A 19,682-nucleotide genomic window follows, 5' to 3' on the forward strand; every position below is an offset into this window, starting at 1 on the left:
ACAAATGCTAAGCTCTTCCTCACAGAATGTCTCACCCTTGGTAACATGGAGATGGAAGGTAATCAGAGGGAGAAAGGAGCCAAGGATGCAGTTGCATCAAACTCTTTGTGTTCATCCTCCTCCAGCAGAAGATATGAGAGTCTGTCTGCTAGGACAGCACCATCTGCTTGGCATTGAAGCATAACCCCATTCCATCCCAGCTGGTCCTGAAGGATTATGAAAGATCCCCCCACCGGCTGACCTTTCCTACAACTCTCACCTGAGGAAACACCAGGAAGAGGATGGCTGCAGAAACCTCATTGCATAGGTAAGTGCTAGAGAGGAAACCATTCTCTGTTTATGCAGACCTTACCTTTTACGGAAGCCAAGTAAGTTCGGAGGTCCTTCTGCAGCCTCGTGCCCTCGGACTGTGAATGTAAGGAGAAGACCATCAGTTATTTTCCCACGTAAAGAGGACGTAAGAAAGAGTCATCAAGCATTTCTAAATAAAGAAAAATGGTCTTGCAGGTGGGCTACATGCTGGCCTCATGACCACACAAAACAAATGTTAACAGGGAGACTGCAGCCCTCTGACTTGGTAAGCCTTCAGATGGTGACCTACAGGCATATTTGGCCAACAACACCACCAAGGTACCAAGTAACTTGATGTGGGTAACGTTGTGATTTGCTCTTGCCAGCAGAGCCAGCTTTAGAATTTTGATTTTATACCAGCAACTAGCAAAGGTCCTAAGGGCAACAATTAGTTTGTAAGACAAGGACCAGTGGGTCTATGCAACAAACATAACTGGAGGGAATCTGTAGGATATATAGAGAGATACAACCAACTTATCTTGTACCAGTTTTTCCTGCCGTACTGCAAACCCCAGTGCAAAGTGGGTACAAGGGACCTCTGACCTGCCCAAACTTCCTGTTTAAACTGTCCTGTGCAGCAGGGCTTGCAGATACAGAATTAATCATCTTTTTCTTTAGCTTCACTGTGGAGGTGGCCTGCCAGCAGCAGATCTCGGTCACTGGGAAACAAAGGATTAAAACCAGAAGCTGGGCTGTTTTGCCAGTTTGAGTCTTCAGATGACATGGGTCAATACAGTAGAAGAAACCAGATTAGAAAGGGTCATGGAGATTTTTACAGCAAAGTTGGCTCAGACACACTCACATACATGCACTCCCCATACAACTCTTCTCCTGCACTAGAGTAAGAATAGTCAGGCCCAGCTCCACTCTACCTTAGCATGTGTCACTGACAGTGGTGCAAAGCAGACAGGAAAATACTCCCAAATCCAGACAGTCACATTATACAAAAAGAAACAAAAGGAAGAGAAAAGCAAGGCTTGAGAAGTTGATCAACACCACAGAGCACACCAAAGCAAGAGAAGGAACAAACGTTGAGGACACCTCTGGACACAACTTCTGGAGTATGCAAGTACAGAAAAAAGTTTGAGACAAAGATGTCTGTTATAAAAGGGTTTCTCTTGTTTCTCTTACCCTGTGGGATCTCACTGGATCTCCACTATCCCCCAACATAGCTGCAAACACAAGAATGCAGGAAAGCAACCAACTACACCTCACACCTTTCTCAGAGCCTGCTGCCATTCCTCCCACTTTCCCAGTTTATGTCCCACTGGGGGGCCCCCAGCATAATGAATTTTGACAGCTGAAGACAACTCCAGAGACAGGGAGCTCACAGGACATCTCTGACAGCTGCCTCAGAGCTACAAGCTTCAAAGGCAGATGTCTCCAATCAGCCCTCCCCACCACTCAGGCACCTCTTGCCTCAACTGGGCTCATGCTGTGATCCTTTGTGCTCTCAGTGCAGCTGTGTTCTCTAAGCAGAGGCTAAAGCTGCCCAGCTGTTGAAGTGGCAGCACTAGCATAGCTTTGTGGAGAAATCCATCTGTGTCTAACACTGTGGCCCAATTTGTTTTCCTTGCCTCTAAAGTTCTGGATGAGTTCACATTTGTTCTTTTCTCTTACTACCATCAACAAGGAAACGAAGGATGGGAAAGAGCTGGCCATTTTAATAAAAGAAAGTCAGTCTCCTACTCTGGAGAAGCATTTGGAATGGACCCAAAGAGAGCACAAGAGGAAAGGAATAATGATCACATCTGCTGCAAAAGTCCTAGGAGTTCTTAAAACACAGAGTAAACAAATGTACCTTTTTGCTGGCTTAAGGTGAATGTGGAAACCTGGGCAGGTGATACTTTCCTAGCAGTGCAATCAGAAACCACCAGGGAAGAGGTACCAGAGTAATCAAAGAGCACACGCGCAGAGGACCATCAGGGAGGCTGAGCTGACAAGCAGCAGTTCAATCAAGCTGTAGTATGTGTTTGCTTGTGCCCAGCACAGGGAGGAAGAAAAGATTAGAGGAAAGCAGCGCTGTCTGCCTAGAATTGGTCCATGCTGGAAATCACAGACTGGAACTGGCAACATGAGATATCAGAACACAAGAGGAAATGGCACAGAAGAAACCATCATGTGAAGTCCCTCAGATGGATACGTTACCATCCTGCAGTTACATCACGTTTAAGAATGACCAAATTTCAACATTCATCATTGAGGTTATCAGAAAGTATTCAGCAGGTAAGGTGCTCTGCAGACCTTGCCCACCACATACTTGGGCACTGCAATGTTAGAACTGTAACTCTCAAAATTATAGCATTTAAAAATCAGAAACCACCTCTAAAATTGTGCCCAGACTTGCCTGAGTCCTGCCACAGCAGCACATGACAGAACCCAGACTCGTGAACTTTTCAAGTGTCACTGCCCAGTCTCAAAGTCACAGGGACAAAATAATCCTCTGGGAGGTATACTGCCATCACAATTAAACATCAAATCAAGATTTTTAGGTAGACCATCTGAGAAACTTTCAAGTCAGGGCCTGAATACAGGAGCACATCATTGCAGCAATGCACAGCTGGCCTTCTGTGTTCTCCAGGCATCCTTCACACCGCTCGTCTTGCTCCAATGTGCAGTCAGCCAATATGCAGCGCTGCATCCTGCAACCGGGATGGTCTTTCTTAGTCATCTCTTGCTGGTGTTTAAAGTCAGAGTTACAGCTGATCTCCACAACTATGGGGTTACCTAAGCATCTTAAAAGTATCACGCATGCCAGGGAAAGTGAACAGCCTCTACTGCCTGCAAGACCTGCAGGCAGAAAGATTTTCAAAGAGAGACCCATGTTCAGAGTTTTGCCATGAATCCCCTGGGCACCTGGGGTTCCCATCCAAATACGTCTTTGGCATTTCCATTGCTTTATTTCTTCACTACCAGTGTAGCAGCTCCCTGGCTTGCTACAAGGCGAGGAAAGAGTTAAACTGGAATCTGAAAAATTAATCCACTTCCCAGTTATTGAAGAGTTTAAGAGTGTGCAGAGGGAAGTTACAGAGGTAGGGTTTAATCTAAAGTTGTTTAAAAAAAAATCTAATAGCAGAGTAATTTTTAAATTACAAGAACATAAATAAAGAAGAAATAGTGTATCATATCAGAGTAACAAAACTTGACAGAACAAAAGTAAAACTAGGACAAAAATGGAAGATCAGTGCTGATTCTGAACCCCATATTCATTTCTCATGCCTGCACCAACAAACTGACTTAAAACCTTCACACAGGTACAATAACACTTTGTCTTGATGCAGAAGTGACCACAATAAGATGTTCTACTCAAACACACAAGTGCTGTCTTGTTTGAGCAGACATTGCCATACTTGCAATCACAGTGTAATTCAATCCTGTGAGCCTATAACACAACCAGGTATAATGCGAAGGACAGTATGTACATGAATATGCATATTTAAAAATAGAAGTGTTATGCTCAGGAGGCTGGAAGAGCTCTCTCTCCAAAGACCTAATAAACCACCTATTATAGCTCTGTGAAAGAAAAACATAAGAGTGGTTTGGTATCTTTCTGTGCTTTCTTATTTTGTTTGGGGGTTGTTATTTGAAACATATTCCGCCAAGCCCTAGCTAAGTATGTAATTTTCCATAGAGCTGTTTCTTGGTAGCAGACAGGTTTCCTAAAGCCCCTTTCTCCCCAGTCTTCAGAAGAAATTATTTCATCCTAATATTAGACTGCAACTCCTTGAGGTAATCTCCCTGGTTTTGCAGTTCCAATGGGAAGGATTTTTATTATCAGGAGGGATGTTCTACACCTGAGAGGGGCAGGTAATGTGCTGTTCCAGATAAAATTAATATAAGGTTGGAACAGCAGACTGTGGAACTATAAAGGAAGGTGGGGGAAGCGCTGAACTAACATCACCAGGTAAGCCCCCACTCAGCAGACCTTCAGAGCTGTTAAGACACAAAGCATGAACAACTGATGAGAAGCTCCCATCCTGGGGTAGCAGGCAAGCTGTTAAACTTATTTTGCTACATAGGGCTAAAATGGGAACTGCTGGGCATGAAAGGCTCGTGCCTGGAAAGAAAGTCTCTCTCTGAGCTACTGACTGCAATGGTCCACAGCTAAACGTATGCTGCAAGAGCAAAGATCAAGTCCACGCTGCCTGCCCTGCAGGCTGAAGCTGTGCCCAACACCACGGGGTACAGGCAGAGATGGAGGCAGCCCATGCCAGCAGCAGCTTACCTCTCATGCGTTTGGTGTGAAACGCTGTGAACCCCCCCCAGAACTTCTACGAGTGACAGCTCATGAAGGGTATCAAAACCCGGCCACTCTGCCAGGCAGAAACACAACACGGTGCCAGGTGTAAGGGCTGCCACCAGCCTCCCACTCTCTGTCTCTCCAGTGAGCATTTCAAATGTGGGGGAAGAGAAGCCAAAGCCCAGCACACCTCAGGCAGGGGCTGTGTACCACCTTTGCAGCAGGCCTCTTGCTCCCTGGTCTTGCAAGGACAATTTCCAGGACAGATCCTCGTACTTGTGCCTGAACATAAGTGACACTGGGAAAGGGAAGGAGGGGGGAGCCTTTGAATGAACTTTTTGGGAGGTTAATTGCCAAAGATAATCTATCATGAGGGAGTAATAAGGAGGCCAGTTGTGCTGCTTGTCAAGCCTTCAAGAGACAGGCGAGCCCTGTAGCCCTGCAGAAGCGTGGTGATGCCCAGCTCATTTGTCACACAGCAAATCCACCTGTTTAAGCTAAAAAGCTCCTACCATTTAGAGGCCTCTAAGTGGTGCTCTTCTATGAGCCTGAATGGACTGAGCTGGGAAGTGCAATGCTTTCCCCATGCTTCTCTCAACCACCATTTGAGAGAACCATAAGATGCTTTGGTTGAAAATGAATAAGTGACTTTTAGACCCGCTCTCCATTCATTGAGAGCCCACACACGGCAACATGTGTCAAAGTGGCCCAACGCAGTCATTAGAGTCAGAGGAGTCAATAATCAACGCAGCAAACAAGGGCACTGCCTGATCACAGCCCGGCCAGTTCCACGGGAGAGCTGCTCTGTCACAAGCCTGCAGCAAGACAGCAGCTTTTCTCCAGACTTACATTTCCCATTGGAGCAGACTTTGTAAGGAAAGGCCTTAGAAATCTCACATGTAGCTATACTACACACACGTATCATGCATATAAAACCAAATGTGTATATATGCAGATACAGCTAAAGTTTTTTTCCTCCGAGTCTGCTTGGCATCATAACAATTCCTCAGCCCTAGATATCCTAGCAATCCAGCTAACTCACATTTATGGTTTGCACTGTAAAACAGGCAGTGTTTGCATTTATTTTAGTAATAGGGAAAAGGAGGGCAAAAGCAAAACCAACAGACCCCCAAGCAGCAAATGCAGAGCAGCCTCCAGCTCCTTTGATAAACTATCCAGATAATTTAGTTTGTGGCCTGCCCCTGCAAGACGGGAAAAGAAATTCAGCTGTAAGGGATACAGGCTTCTCGGCACACCGCTGGAACCAGACAGCCAGATCAAGAAGTTTAGATTTGAGTTTTTCAGTATTTCTCCTTTAAAAAAAGGAGAAATTTTTCCTGGTTGCCAATACTTAAAAATGGTACAGAAAAGTCACATCTGGTAATGTTATGTTATTAGAAAGAAGCTAAACTGTATTCCTCTGTGTACAAGAGAACATCATTGGTGGACATACTATACAGATATTGCACAAACTCCTGGAGCAACAGCTACTATCACTGCCAAGAGAATCAGTGTTAGTCTCCAGGAATCTGCAGTCAGCTCCGGTTAGACATAAGTCAAAGTCAGACTGAAAGATTTCCATTATATTCAGCTGTGGCAAATCCCTTCTCAGCTGGTTTTGTGACACAGAACCACATCTGCTGAGTCTTAACAGATATGATGCAGCTGCCAGTAACAGCTCCAGAAAAAGGTCCTAAAGATGTCAGGGCACAAAAGGGCTAAAAGATGGCTCAGATGCTTCAACACCACCTGAGCTTTGGTGTGGCACACATTTCCTGACATAAAACAGAAGCAGCACTTCCCTTAACACCAAGCACCAGGGTGCAAATCCCTTGGGGTAACTGATGTTTTCCCCTTCTCTGGGTAGCTGAAAGCTCTAGATACAAACAAAATAAAACCAAGCCAAACCAAACCAAAACAACAACAACAAAACCAACCCCAAACAAACAAACAAAAAAATCCACAAAAAACCCACACACACCCAGTTCAAGAAATAAACATACTGCTGTTTAAGTAGGAGGGTGGGGAAAAATTGCTACACTGTTAAAATATTTTTGTGCACTAAAATACAGGGATGAAACAGACATGCAAAAGAATGAGTCAGGCCTGAACACAGTGATTGTGCAAGGTTGGGGGGGAAGTTAAATTTATATCTTAGCCATGGAAGGATGTTCCCTTTTCATCTTTTGCTTTCTATGTCTCTTTTTCGCTCCGCTGCACTTAAAAAACTGAAACTGCCTTGTTTCATTTCACTTTTGATTTCTAATCTGTGTCCCATCCTACCCATCTTTCAGAGACACAATGTTGCTGTTATACCTCTGCTTCCAGCCCGGCAGAAAAAACTACATTACAAAGCAACGGCTAATTGAAGGAAGTGTTCTGGTTGAGCTATCTTTTCCTAAACTTGGGTCTAGAATAAGTGTTATTTTTCAGCATATGTTCTCACTGACTCCATAATAGGGACACTAGATGACCCAGTGAAGAAGAGCTACATGTTGTGGGTCACTTTAATAAGCCTACGGCAACGTTTAATTTAATGGGTTTTAATTGAACATTGCAGCAGATGACTGGAAGGTAATACTGAAAATCAGGATGTAATTACATATCACCAATCATCTTACCAGCTGTTTGTTGAAGTTCTGCACACACTGTTCAAACTGTTCATCTTTTGTTTCATCTGCCTTCCCAAGCTTCTGAAGGACCTGCAGAAAGAGAAGACAAAGATAGGAGACTTCAAACACAGATACAGGAAAGCAGAGATAAAGAAACAGTTCCAAGTTCTTGCTCATGAAGCTGAAAGAAGAAACATTAAATAGTCTCTTATTCTTGCTCTCAGAATTTCTGGAATATGTCACTGTCATAGTTTGAAAAAAGACTTACAGACAAATCAGGATGAACTCAGACCTCTTTTACTCTGCTATACCAAAGAGGATGACTGAGGTTCATCCTTCACTGATTTAATGCTTTTTGCAGACAAGGCAATAGCAACCCAGTTGTTTATCTCCTGGACTAGCAAGAAACAAACCACATCCCTAATATGCCTTGTGTGGCTACGCTTATCCTAAGTTAAATCTAGTCTCTGGTCCAGACAGGGTGGGGTTTTTTGCTCCCCGAACAGCTGGACTGTCCTCAAACACAGGGAGCCACTCAGAGACCTCCTTAGAGAGAGAAGGTGGCTGCCACAGTGAAAGTCTCACCTTCTTTCCACCTTTTCTCACTATGCACATGCTTGGCAGGAGCTGGCTATTGAAAGCAACTGGGGACCTTGCACCATGAATCTACATGGCACTCAATCTATCTAAGTGTCACGTCTGAGAGTGTCAGCAGCCAGTGCTGTTCTTCTCACCACCTCCCTGCACAGCACAGCGCCCCGGCAGCCTGTAAAAAGCCATCCTTATCAGACTACTTCCCTTATCACCCTTCTCTCTCAATGATCTCTCCATGCACCGAAGTGGATTGTTCCCAGGAAAGCGTTTCATTTTCTGGGGAGGAACAAGTCCATCACAAAAAGGCTGGGCAAACTGCAGCTATGGTGGAGGGCAGGTGTTATTTGTCATACCCCAAGCAACTCCAGCAGCAGGGAGACAAGGATGTAAACTATAGGTGGTTAAGCTGAATTACAGCATCATTGTTAATTGAAAATAAAACCTGACCATGCCAAAAAGAAAAAAAAAAAAAAAGGAGAAAGAAAAGCAAAGCTTTGTCTCACAGGACCAGTAAAAATGGAGAAAAGCTCACCCAGCCCTCACTCACAGGAGGTAGTTCTGGAGAGATGTAGTCCAGCTAGAAAGGGTGCTAAGGGAACACCTTGAAATTTAAGGGAGCCCTGGCTGGCAAGAACATGACTGCCTCTTGGCAGGAAGCACTGGAAAGCTGAAGTCTCTCTTGCTCTGCTGAGCACAGCAGTCCTTTATGTTCAGCCACCATGTTCAGCCCCTCTTGAGAAGAGGGTGAAGATGTAAAAACAGGTGCGTGTTACTGCCATCAGGTCTACAGGAAGGCCACTAGTAAATGTCTCCAGAGAGCTGCTCTGAGGAGCTGCCAGTCAGCCATAACAACCACCCAAACTAGCTTCCTCCAGCTCCTTTTGCTGCCTGCAGACCTTCTCAGAGAATAAAGAGGACTTTTCCTCTGCAGGGCAGGGATCGGACTTTCATCCCCAAAATGGTTTGGTCCCCAAAATGGCATTGAGAAGGTCCATGCAACAGGATGTAGAATAGAATATTTTCAGTTGGAAGTGACCTATGATCATTTAGTCAAATTGCCTATGTGCCTACTGGCCCGCTCTCATCTTTTCTACACAGCCAAGGTGGAGGACATTTGTGTTGTGCATATTTGGCTAATCTCAGTTCCCCTCTCCCCCATATAAGCATGCATGTTCTCAGCTCACCCCTGACCGCGATAACTGACTCTAGTGCTAGACATGATAAATCAGTGCAGTCATTCAGCACCCGGCTCGTAAGTCCCTTTATTTAGGCTGGGATTTAATGTCTAGGAGGGAATCACTCTTTTTCGTTCTCCCTCTGTTCAACAGCCTCTTCATCTCCAGGAATCCCAGAAGGTATTCAAGTATCAGCAAAAGTGGGGGAAAGGACACACACAGATGAAGACTGCCCTCCTTGTGACCAAGGGCTGAACTGGAAACCTCTGGAATTAGAAGCAGAACTTTCTACAGCTCAAGCAACAGCAGAAAACACCGCAGCTACAAGCGCCTAACATGCTTGATAAACCTGTCTATGCAGCAGGACGAAGACAGCACAAATATTCCCTTCTTCCTCTCGAACTCTTGGCACAGAACAGCATGTTGGAGAGCAGAAGCAGAAACATTGGTTGGACAGGCAGAGCCCTGTACACCAGCCACTGATGCTTCTCCATCTGTTCCAGTGAAGGGGAGTGCATGCCACAGCAACACTGCTTCAGAGACCACGTATTTCTCTGCCATGACAGCTTGAGAGAAGGATTCAGTGTGGCCTCATCTTTCTCATCAGGTAGTATGGTGAACCTCTTCCAGAACAGGTGCTGCTCAAAGGCCCTGTGTTCAGCTGTACTCCCCAAGGCTACCAGATCTATAGACCATGGATTTCCCACCTGCCGGGCGATTTCCTAGATCTCCAAAGAGCCATCACACCAGTGTCACCCATCACTAGTAATGATAAAGTACACAAGCTGCAAATCCCAAGGCAGAATGAAGTTCGCATTGTGCAGATCAATGTAATTGTTGGGGATATAAAGGAGCTTTTTATGGGGCAATGCATCTGTCTGGCTAGTCAGGAGATGCGATGCTTTCAGGCCTGGAGGGGAGTGAAGGAGACAGTTTAACTGGGAGGAATCTGGAGTATGTCGGCAGGGGTCAAAGGTTTAGAAGAGCCTCAGTGCTTCCTGGTGTAAAACACTGAGCAGCAGCCACAGACTATTCATTGCAGTGGCTGCACGCCTGCCTCCCGCATGTCCAAGAAGCTGATCTGCAGTTCCACTGCCCCTTGGGGCACAAGCACACCGAGTCTGGAGATCTGGCCAGCTGGGAAGATCATGCTCCATGGTGCTAAGGTGCTCTGCACAAATCCTGCAAAACACTGTGAAGAGCGTGCCTAACTCGCAGCCTATCTATAAGGAAAAAACTGCTCAGCAGAGCAGCTCTGAATGAAGGGGGAGGAAGTCAGAAGAAACCCTGCATTTTTCCACGGTGTGACATGAGGTAGATGCAACAGAGGACTCAGGGATGCCAGCAGAGGAACAAGGCAAGGGAAACAAAACCAGTTACAAGAGAGAGGCTGTGAGAAGTGAGCCCCTGGACACACCAAAGAAACCTGCTCTTATTTCCTACACTATCCCCCCCATCTGGTTGATGAAGATTTGAGCCTTGTAGATGTCCCACCATACAGCCTCCTCTGATCCCTTTGTTACTTGCTGTGGCACAGCAGAGAGATAACAGCCCAGGGCTGCAGCAGGGCAGGAGTTACCTCCTCATACCGCTCTCCCTCTGAAACAGATCTGCCCCATACCAACAGCCCAGAGGTCAAACCCTAAGTGACTTGAGCAGCATAAAACAATGGCTCCACAAGGCTGGCCCTCAAGCCTTCTCCCAGCTCTCCCATCAAGCTGTAGTAACAAATCCCTCTGGACCCTCTAAACCAGCCAGAGATGGAGCAGATGGCCCTGGGTGTGCTGCTGACTGCAGGCATGTCTATGCTCCCTGCTAATAACCCGTGAGCTCGCAGGACAACTCCCCTCCCCGGGCTGGTACGTGCCGTCATAGGTCAGGCTATTTGGGGTGAGCCATGGCTGCTCCCTCCCTTCCCCTGTAACAGCCTCTAATCCTCCAGCTCGCTGCAAAGCCAGATAAAGTTCGGATGGAAACTTCAGGCTCTTTGATAGCTATTAATGGAGCAGATTTACCAGGGCAGGAGTCAGGACCCCACTGCAGCTCCCAGTTCTCAGGGTGGATCAGAGATGGTGTGATCCGTCAGCTGCTGTCTGCAGCAAACCACACCAGGCAGCGGGCACAGATCTGGCATTTAGAAGATTAAGAAGCAACCGTGGCTAGGCTCCTTGATCTGCCCTTGACCTGAGAAGTCCTGGCCCTGCATAAAGACAGGGACTTTGTCAAGGCAGCACAAGCTATGGTGTTGGAGGGAATACTTTGTATGAATCCCACAAAATACCTCACGGGATGGATGGATGGATTTCAGAGGGAGCTCCAGCGTTGCTGTGATTTCCCAGTGTGCCTTACTATGGATTCACTATGACAGCATGGGGATGTCATCCCAGCCAGATGGGCCTCAGGCACCAGACACCATTTTCCAGTGTGTTAGAAACAAGGTCTCTTCCAACAATCATCTAGATCAGCAGGTACTCTGCTATTTCTCATAAACTAGGATCACAGGCACCTGACCAGCTACTGCAGCACCTTCGAACAGAGACGGATTCTACCCGTGGAGCCTCATTTTCCCTGTATTTGAATAAAAGCAACAAGAAACAAGGAGATTCAGAGTTTGACTGAAGTTTTAAAAGCACTTTAAAGTGGTAAGATGCTATTAACAAATAAGTGAACATCATGGACATCATGGATGCATTTCTAATCTGCTGTTGCAGGCAGAACCGTTTGCAGGAAACTTTGAACTGATACACTTTGAGAAGTGAGATAACCAGAAGAAGCGACAGAAAAATCTGGAAACCCTCTGTATCAGACATCTGGTGTTCTGCTAGTGCTGGTCAAAGAAATAAAGGCATGAAATAGCCTTTAAAAACAGCAACTTTTCCCAGCAAAATGGAAAGTTTGCTTAGGGAAATCAGAGCTGCAACTTCTTCTCAAAGGCTAAGTTTCACGGGATGACTGTGCATTATCTAAATACCACAGCTTTGGGGCACTCAAAAGGAAGCCTCTTATCTGGCTGTAATTTACCCTTTTTTTTCCCAGATGTACAGGAGGAAGCATTCCTGAAGGGCAAACCCTGACACTGCTTAGCACAAGGGCTCCCATGCTCTGTGCTTTGAGCACTGGGCATGAAGGAAATGGAGATATGGAAATCAGCCCCATGACCACCAAACACTCTGACAAACACAAATCACTGTTAAAGATGAGCTCTTCCCAGCAGTGCAGCAGCAGCGAGCACCAAGCAGCAGTATCAGACCAACTGAAACGCAACTAAATTGCTCTAAAAAACAACTGCAACAGATTCAGGTATATGCTTTCTAATAGAGAAATCTATGCCAGCTGCTTAATGCATCCACAGTTCTCACTCAGCACCTTCCCTCGTTCTCTTCTGAAATACCAATGCCACAACAAAAGCCCTGAAAACACAAACGTTCTCAGCAAACCCCATGTAGGCCTATTCTGTGAATTAGAAACCTGATAAAACTTTACTTTTCATGGCGTATGGATCACCCAGGCCAAAGACCAATTTGGAGAAAGCAGGTGATGAGTAGGAAGGCAAAAATAATTGCAGTTTCTTGATCCCCAACAGAGCTAAATCTGCATTTGAAACATCTGAATTTAGTGTGGTCCTGCCCTGATGGAGGAGGAATCATTAAGCCCACAGCCAGAGAACCAGAGCACGGCAGGTCTACATCTTACTCCCCACTGTATCAGAGATGGGGCTGTGGTTACATCTTAGAGATATGGGCCTGATGCTCCTAAATCCTCCATCTCCTGACCTCTCCTCCCCTCATAAGTGAGATCTCGGACTTTTGCTATATTTTCCAGCTCCAGTGTATTATCTCCAACTACCAACTGGGCACAGAGCCAGCAAATACTGTGACTAATTTTGAATTGCAACAAATTGGCATGTGCCAATGGGTCAACTAGCAACAGAACAAACAATTCTTTGATCTCAAGTCGCTGCCTATTCTTCCATGGAAGTCATTATACTTGGAAGAGGGGAAGAAGAAAATAGGGTCCAAGTCAGATGGAAAGCACAAAGCCACATAACTTAATAAGGTACAAAGGAGGTTTCATAAGCTTTTTTAAGCCTGGTTTCTTCTATGCCCAAATGAAATGTGACTTGCTCAACGAAGTAGATTTGTGCTCATGGAATAATTTGTTTTTTCCAGTCAGACTCAGGGAGAAAAGCAAGAGTGCCAGTGGGAGTCCTGCTCCTTCTCCAACTCTCCCCGGGAGCAGGGCACGTCCTCCTGCCCTCCACGCCTGCCTCTGGGCTGGTCTTGGGGACAGCCTGGCTTTCCTCATGCAAGCCTGGCACAATTAAGTCTTTCTTTGAAACAATGGGACAAAGGAGAATGGGGGTGGAGAGGAAGAAACTCCAAACATATTAACGCTCCATTTTAAATTGAGAAAATTATTCCTGTGGCTAAGCAATCAGCAAGACCCTCAGATCACTGGAAGATGGGAAAGGGCAATGTCACACTTGGCACAGACAGAGAGGTTCTTGTTTGTTTCGTACTTGCTAACAAGGTTCAATAGATCCTGCAAAGACAGGACGTTGCCTCAATCACTGGGAAAGGGTCAGGAAATCAGGGTTCAATATGGTATTTTGTTAGAGACTTCCTGAATGACCTGAAAAATGCATGACCAATGTCACATCCATCCAGTTGTAAAGAGGAGTGTTTGTTCGGTATGTCACAGAGTCACCAAATTTATCCCTGGCATCCCCAGCTGGCAAAATGGAAAGAGGTACAGAGAGATGAGATGACCATTTTTGAATGCTCAGCTCAAGACACACCGAGTTGGATTTTCACAGTTGCCCTGCTAATGAGAGTTTGCATGCTTAGCCATATTCTAAAACCCAAATTGACTAGGGGGAAAAAACCCAAACAAGTAAAAATATAATATTCTGGTCACACTGCACTGTGGAAGTCTCAGAACATCCCTCCAAAATACGCTAATGGTAAAGAATGTAAATCATTAGAATAGATTGCATGGATATCCTTTGCTAATGAAAGGGGTTTTTTTAAAGTTAGACAAGTATCTCAACTGTGATTTAAGCTGGATTCCATTCCACATAAAGGATAGACTTCATAAGGCCCTTCCAAAGCTAGTTTTCTCAAATCCTGAAGATGAAAGCAACAGGTCAATCACTTTGTCTCTGAACAAATATCGTCGACAGAAATACCTCACTCCTTCCTCCCTATCACAGTTGGAAGTATAATATACATCCCAGAATGACTAGATAATAATGGCATGTACAGGCTGTCACCAGACACGTTACTTCCACCTTCCCTAAATGGCACTATATTATAAAATTTCTGTAGGAGCAAGAGTCACACTACATCGCCTTGAAGGCTCAACTCTAATATCTGCTTCTGACAGCTACTAAAGCTACTACTGTGACCTGCACCTTCAGGACACACCTCTCAATTTCAGTGTGACTCAGTGTGGTCATATTGGGTTGCCTTACAAGGTTTGTCTTTCTCCTTCACTCTGTAGTCAGTAGGGAAAAAAACCAGGAGCTCCACTTTCTGATTCTGTTATTTCCTGGAGAAACCTGCTTCCCCATAACGGGCTCAGAGGGACTTTACAGCAATAAGTTTCACCGGTCTGAAGTTTGCATCTTAACAATATATCCCTGTTTCTGATCATGCCAGGTGTAAGGCAAGATGTAGAAATAAGCACAGCAGGTGCAGGACTTTTTTCAAGTCTGGTGGCTTGGAATGATGGTCAGCTTATCCTTAAGGCTGAGTCATAAGTAGTGAGTAACAGACTCAAGAAGGGGGTACACAAAGGACCTGTCCCACTTTTGAAGCTGTGTGTTGCACCACATTTGTCTAAGAATGACTGCTTTATTTGAGCATTTTCCTTTGAATAACACTACTGAAGACTCCTTTTTTTCTATGAAGCATAAAAAGAAGATTGTTTGGCTGCAGCAGATTCTTTTATAGCAATTGCCATCCCCATTCCAAACTCAGAAGCCTTCCTTGAAGCAACTGCAGGGTACAAGCCTCTAGCAATAGCCCTATGGGAACAAGCTATTCCTAACTGCACCACGTGCTTCACGCAAGACCTCAAGGAAACCAAAGTTTCTGTGCTGTTTCTCCCTATAGGCCAAGGTAACTATAGTGTCCACCATAAATGGATGCAAAGACTCAGCTGGCTGCCACACTGAAACATCACAGAAACATTTAGAAACATGTTAATCAATACTTCTACAGGGAGGTTATCACTTTCATATTTGCATTCTGTAAAGGTACTTGTATTACTTCACAATATTCACTATGAGGAATAATTGGAGCCATTTTGTGAGATCTTTCACTCTTAAGATGCTTCCTCCTGTGCTTGGCTCCCCTTGGGGACACTTGATCTCAAGTTACAGGTTATCAAACAAGGGATTCACATCACTCATATGCTGATTATCAAACAGTACATCATTATACATAGTACAACATTGAGTGTCCTAAAACTATAGATAAACACAATGAGAAGAATTGGGCCTAACCCTGCGACTTATTCAGACTTGAACAGCCAGCAAGGGGAAGGAGAAGGCTCTGGATACTTTAGCTCTGCATATTGGTCAATCTCCCGTGGTCACACCACTGCCTAAAGATAAGGAAGGGCACTGTGGCACACCACAGGGGTAACAAAATTGTGAACTGTATACCAGGACCAGAGACTCATATTTCTCCCACACTACCTCTACAAGTCCAGCGGATATCAGCTTGTTCCTGCACCTGGAGCTAAAGAAGATGGCTCCCATGCTGCACTAGGAGAATTGCTGTCTTGCTTTGTAAATCAAAATTGCTATGCCCACGGGAAGAGTCCTGTGCCCATGATAAAGAGCCCTCCTGGACTCGGGGCCAGAACCCCAGTTAGTCTTCTGCACTAGGAAAAAGGCCACGGAGATTTTCATCACCCAGGTTACCTCTTCTTCTGTTTCTACTCCTTTCAGCACCTGCAATAATAACTGCTGACCTCACTCCCTGTCTCAGCAAGACCAACATCTGTGAGGATCAGCATAAAAAGCCTCTTGCCTTCTGGATGAGATCCTTCAGGAGGCTCTCCCCTGGCCCATTCCCACCCTACTGACAGTACTCAGTTCTTTCTGAGGGAGGTACTAAGCACTTTGCTTTCAATTTCCAACTTGTGATCAAATCACTTTTCTAAGTTGGGCTTTGACATTTCCCTGCCTTAATGCCAATCACTCTGGGAAGCCTTCAATACCAGGATCTGCTAACATTGTCTCTAACTATAGTATATTGTCAGCAAGTGAACTAAAGGAAGAAAGTAGGAAGGGGAAGCACAATGGGTCAGGCTAAAAGCTCCTGGCTGGCTGGCACAAACTTCTCTGCAAAATCCCTCCCTCCCAGAGGAAGGAGACTGTTAAACTAAAGGAAGAAAGTAGGAAGAGGAAGCACAATGGGTCAGGCTAAAATCTCCAGACCTGGTTGGCACAAACTTCTCTGCAAAATCCCTCCCTCCTAGAGGAAGGAGACTGTTGAGGACCACCACCTTCTGAGCAGAGCACCTTCCTCCAAAAGTTGAAATTTCCTTATTCAGAGAGATCAACTGTGATGACTCCAGAGGATGGAGAGAGTAATTTTGCCAACATCATTCTGCTTCCTGCTCCCTCAAGTCAGGAGAGTAATTCCAGAAACCTCATTCTTGGATATTTATCCAGGTTAGAGGTTTCTCCTCCACCATGAAAATCTATGACATTTTGCCCGTGTAACATTTCCACATGTTGCCTACTACAGGATAAGTGAAATGCTTTTATGCAAGCTCAAGTCACATTGTTCAGACAATAAAGTGTAACCGCTCCAAACAACAAAGATGGGAGCTGCAGTGCTGTGTGTAGACACTCTCCCCTTCCCTATCTTAAGGCAGAAGCCCATACGCTACAAGAGTTGGTTACTGCATGGGTGCCCATGTTGCTCAAGTTTTCTAAATGTACATATATTTACCTACACACCATTCACGTGTACAATTCTTGTATATTTCTGTATAACTCACCAAGACTTTAGGGGCTTAACCAATCTGAAGCACTGGAAGTGATGCTAACAGAAGATGCTGGAAAAGAAACAGTCTAGAGACCTGTAGTAGTTCACACACACAATCATATGAATGTAGTCTGTCCACAGACGATATCAGCTGCATTGAGGAAGGCTTGTCAGCATCTATTAACACTCTGATAAACCCATGAAAGATTACACAAACTGTTCTGGAAGGCAAAGCCATAATATTCCAGCACATAATATACAAAGAATAATTCCAACTTCATGACCAAAGTGTGTGACTTATTTTATTCAGCCAGTTTACAGATTTCAGAAAGACAAATCCTCCAAAAAGAAGGCAGGATCTGGCAAATCCTCATGATCTAGAAACAAGCAGTCATATTAAAAACAATAAGTTAAAAACCCACTGAGAAGCCTAAAATCTCCAGTTTCTAAACGTCTTAACTTTTTTTTTTCTTTCTTTCTTTACATGTAACTCCAGGCTGCTACTCATGGAAAGCCTGGCAGCCCACAGGTGCCTACAGCTCTGAGCACTGGGAATCCACTGTCCAAGGCTTACGCACTTAAAAATTGCAAACAAGACATGGCTGCAATTCATATTTTAGCTAGTACTCACTAGAGAAATGAGTTTTTGTCAAGAATTAGGGTGCTTCCAAAACAGCTGTCTGCTGACTGATTTCAATGATCCTCTTTTATACTAGGCACAGGGTTGAGTACTCCTTTGCTTCTTTAATCTACCACACTGCCTGGAGCACACTGAGAGCAACAACTTCCATCTCACCTTTATCAAAAAAAATCTTGCTTACAGGAGTATCTCTCAGGCTACTAGAAGACAGTCCTTTTTATGCCCCCATCTTTGACCATAAAAGAACCTCACATCCAACGCTATTTGGCCAGCATTACACAAGAAAGCAGGAAACCAACATTAAACTTATCACCTACCCGTCCTGCCTCCAGTAGCCAGCTACTCCCTGCAACACCCTGCAAACATATGGGTTTAAGGGGCAGTGTAGTGTTTGGTAATTTAGGGGTGGTTTACTGCTTTGATGCAGAAAAGTAATTTACTGATATAGTCCACTTCCTTTCAGTACTTTTTCCAAGTTCCCAGCATATTGTCAGGAACCTGAACTAAAAGATGGTTTATTCTATATCTCTTATGCAGGATTCACAGCATGCTGGCATCCAGATAGTTTGAGTGCAGTACAGATACCCAGCCAGTAGAGAGATGCTTTAAAACAAGCGTTCATAGTCCTTCACCGTATTGCAAAGGGTAACCGCTACTTCCCATGCAACTGGGCTACAACATCTAAATCTCAGCAAGATCTAAATCTCAGCAAGTTTGATGGGTTGATTCTTGGCTTTCCACAAAACAGCAGTGGGACTTGTTCTGCAGATCTGAAACCGAAAGACACAGGAAGTACCTTGCAGCTAATCTGTGCTAATTCCAGCCTCATACAGAGTAATTAAGGGAATAGAGAAAGATGACATTCAAGTGTACACAAAGCCCAGCGGCTCAGTCAATTTTTTTGTGGCATCAGCTTTGGCAAAAAGCCCTATAAGTAACAAGGTCTTTGAAGAAAGAGGCAAGCTCTACATGCACACCCTTAAAGAGGGAAGCATGATATGCACTCACTTGCTTTTACTCCAGATAGCAATTTAAGCAGAAAAAAAACCACCCTTAAATTTGTTTATGTTACTTTTGAATGGATCCAGCTGAGTTTTAAGCTTTAAGAAGAAAAAAAACACCCTTAAATTTGTTTATGGTACTTTTGAATGGATCCAGCTGAGTTTTAAGGAGAAGAAAAACCAACACACAAACAAACAGAAAACCAATACAAAACTAAATTCCCCAAACTCAGATCTTCCCAATATCACTGGGCTATATTTAATAGCTACACCACAAGCACAATGTTCCACCTAAAATGAGGAGCTCAGCTGCCCCCTCTTCCCAGCAGAGCATGACTATGACCTCTACCCGGTGCTGCACAGACTTCTCAAGTGTCTTTTTCTTACGTGGCAGATGATGTAAAGGCCACCCCAGAAAGCCCAGCTCAGCTAACATCACCACAGGGCAAAAAGGGTGCTGTGTGGAAGCTCTGTCACACTTGTATGGGACAACAGGATTTCATGAGCATCTGAATCTGTGAGCTTGGCCAGATATGAAGCCAGAGAGTGCGAGAGGTACTTCAGGGTGCTTTTCTTTTTTTCTTCTATTTTTTAAAAAGACTGGGGGACCACGAGAGGGAAGGCTCCTTCATGTGTTAGAGCAGCAGCACAAAGTGTGCTATGTCCTTAAACTGCGTACAGGACGCAGAAATTCAAGGAAGGTAGTTTTTCCTGCTTATCCTTTCTTAAACCTTCACGTCAAGATCTCCCAGCCAAGGCAAAACATTAAGTGCTCCTAATAATCAACTCAGTTGCTTCTGGCCTTCACACAGTTTTCAGTTCTCAGATAACCAGATCTGACTCAAGCTCAGCAGCTTTTATTTTTGACAACAGCCTCAGAGCTCAGTTATCAGCCTTAGACAAGAAGGCTCTCAACTCAGCTCCAGGCTGGAGGGGTGTCGACAGATGCCGAATATATTACAAACAAGTGGACACGAACTGTTACTCCCAAAGGGGAAGGAAAAGGCACACTGAGGAAATTTTGTCACTGTAAATCAGTTGGAGGGAGGTCTTGTTAAAAGAG

The 19,682-nt window shown here is 44.8% G+C and overlaps 1 protein-coding gene across 7 annotated transcripts in view; it reads right to left on the reverse strand.

Annotated features, from left to right (window-relative positions):
- Positions 1-19,682, reverse strand: part of BIN1 (bridging integrator 1) — a 95,179-nt gene that overhangs the window by 45,496 nt on the left and 30,001 nt on the right. For all 7 annotated transcript variants that reach the window (XM_014954643.1, XM_014954648.1, XM_014954646.1 and 4 more), the window contains exons 2-3: positions 7,213-7,293; positions 353-407 (exon numbers count right to left, since the gene is read on the reverse strand). In XM_014954643.1, coding sequence (XP_014810129.1) covers positions 353-407; positions 7,213-7,293 — 136 coding nt within the window. The remainder of the gene's footprint in view (positions 1-352; positions 408-7,212; positions 7,294-19,682) is intronic.

The sequence above is a fragment of the Calidris pugnax genome, unplaced genomic scaffold (assembly GCF_001431845.1).
Source record: "Calidris pugnax isolate Ruff unplaced genomic scaffold, ASM143184v1 scaffold103, whole genome shotgun sequence".
NCBI classification, from domain to species: domain Eukaryota; kingdom Metazoa; phylum Chordata; class Aves; order Charadriiformes; family Scolopacidae; genus Calidris; species Calidris pugnax.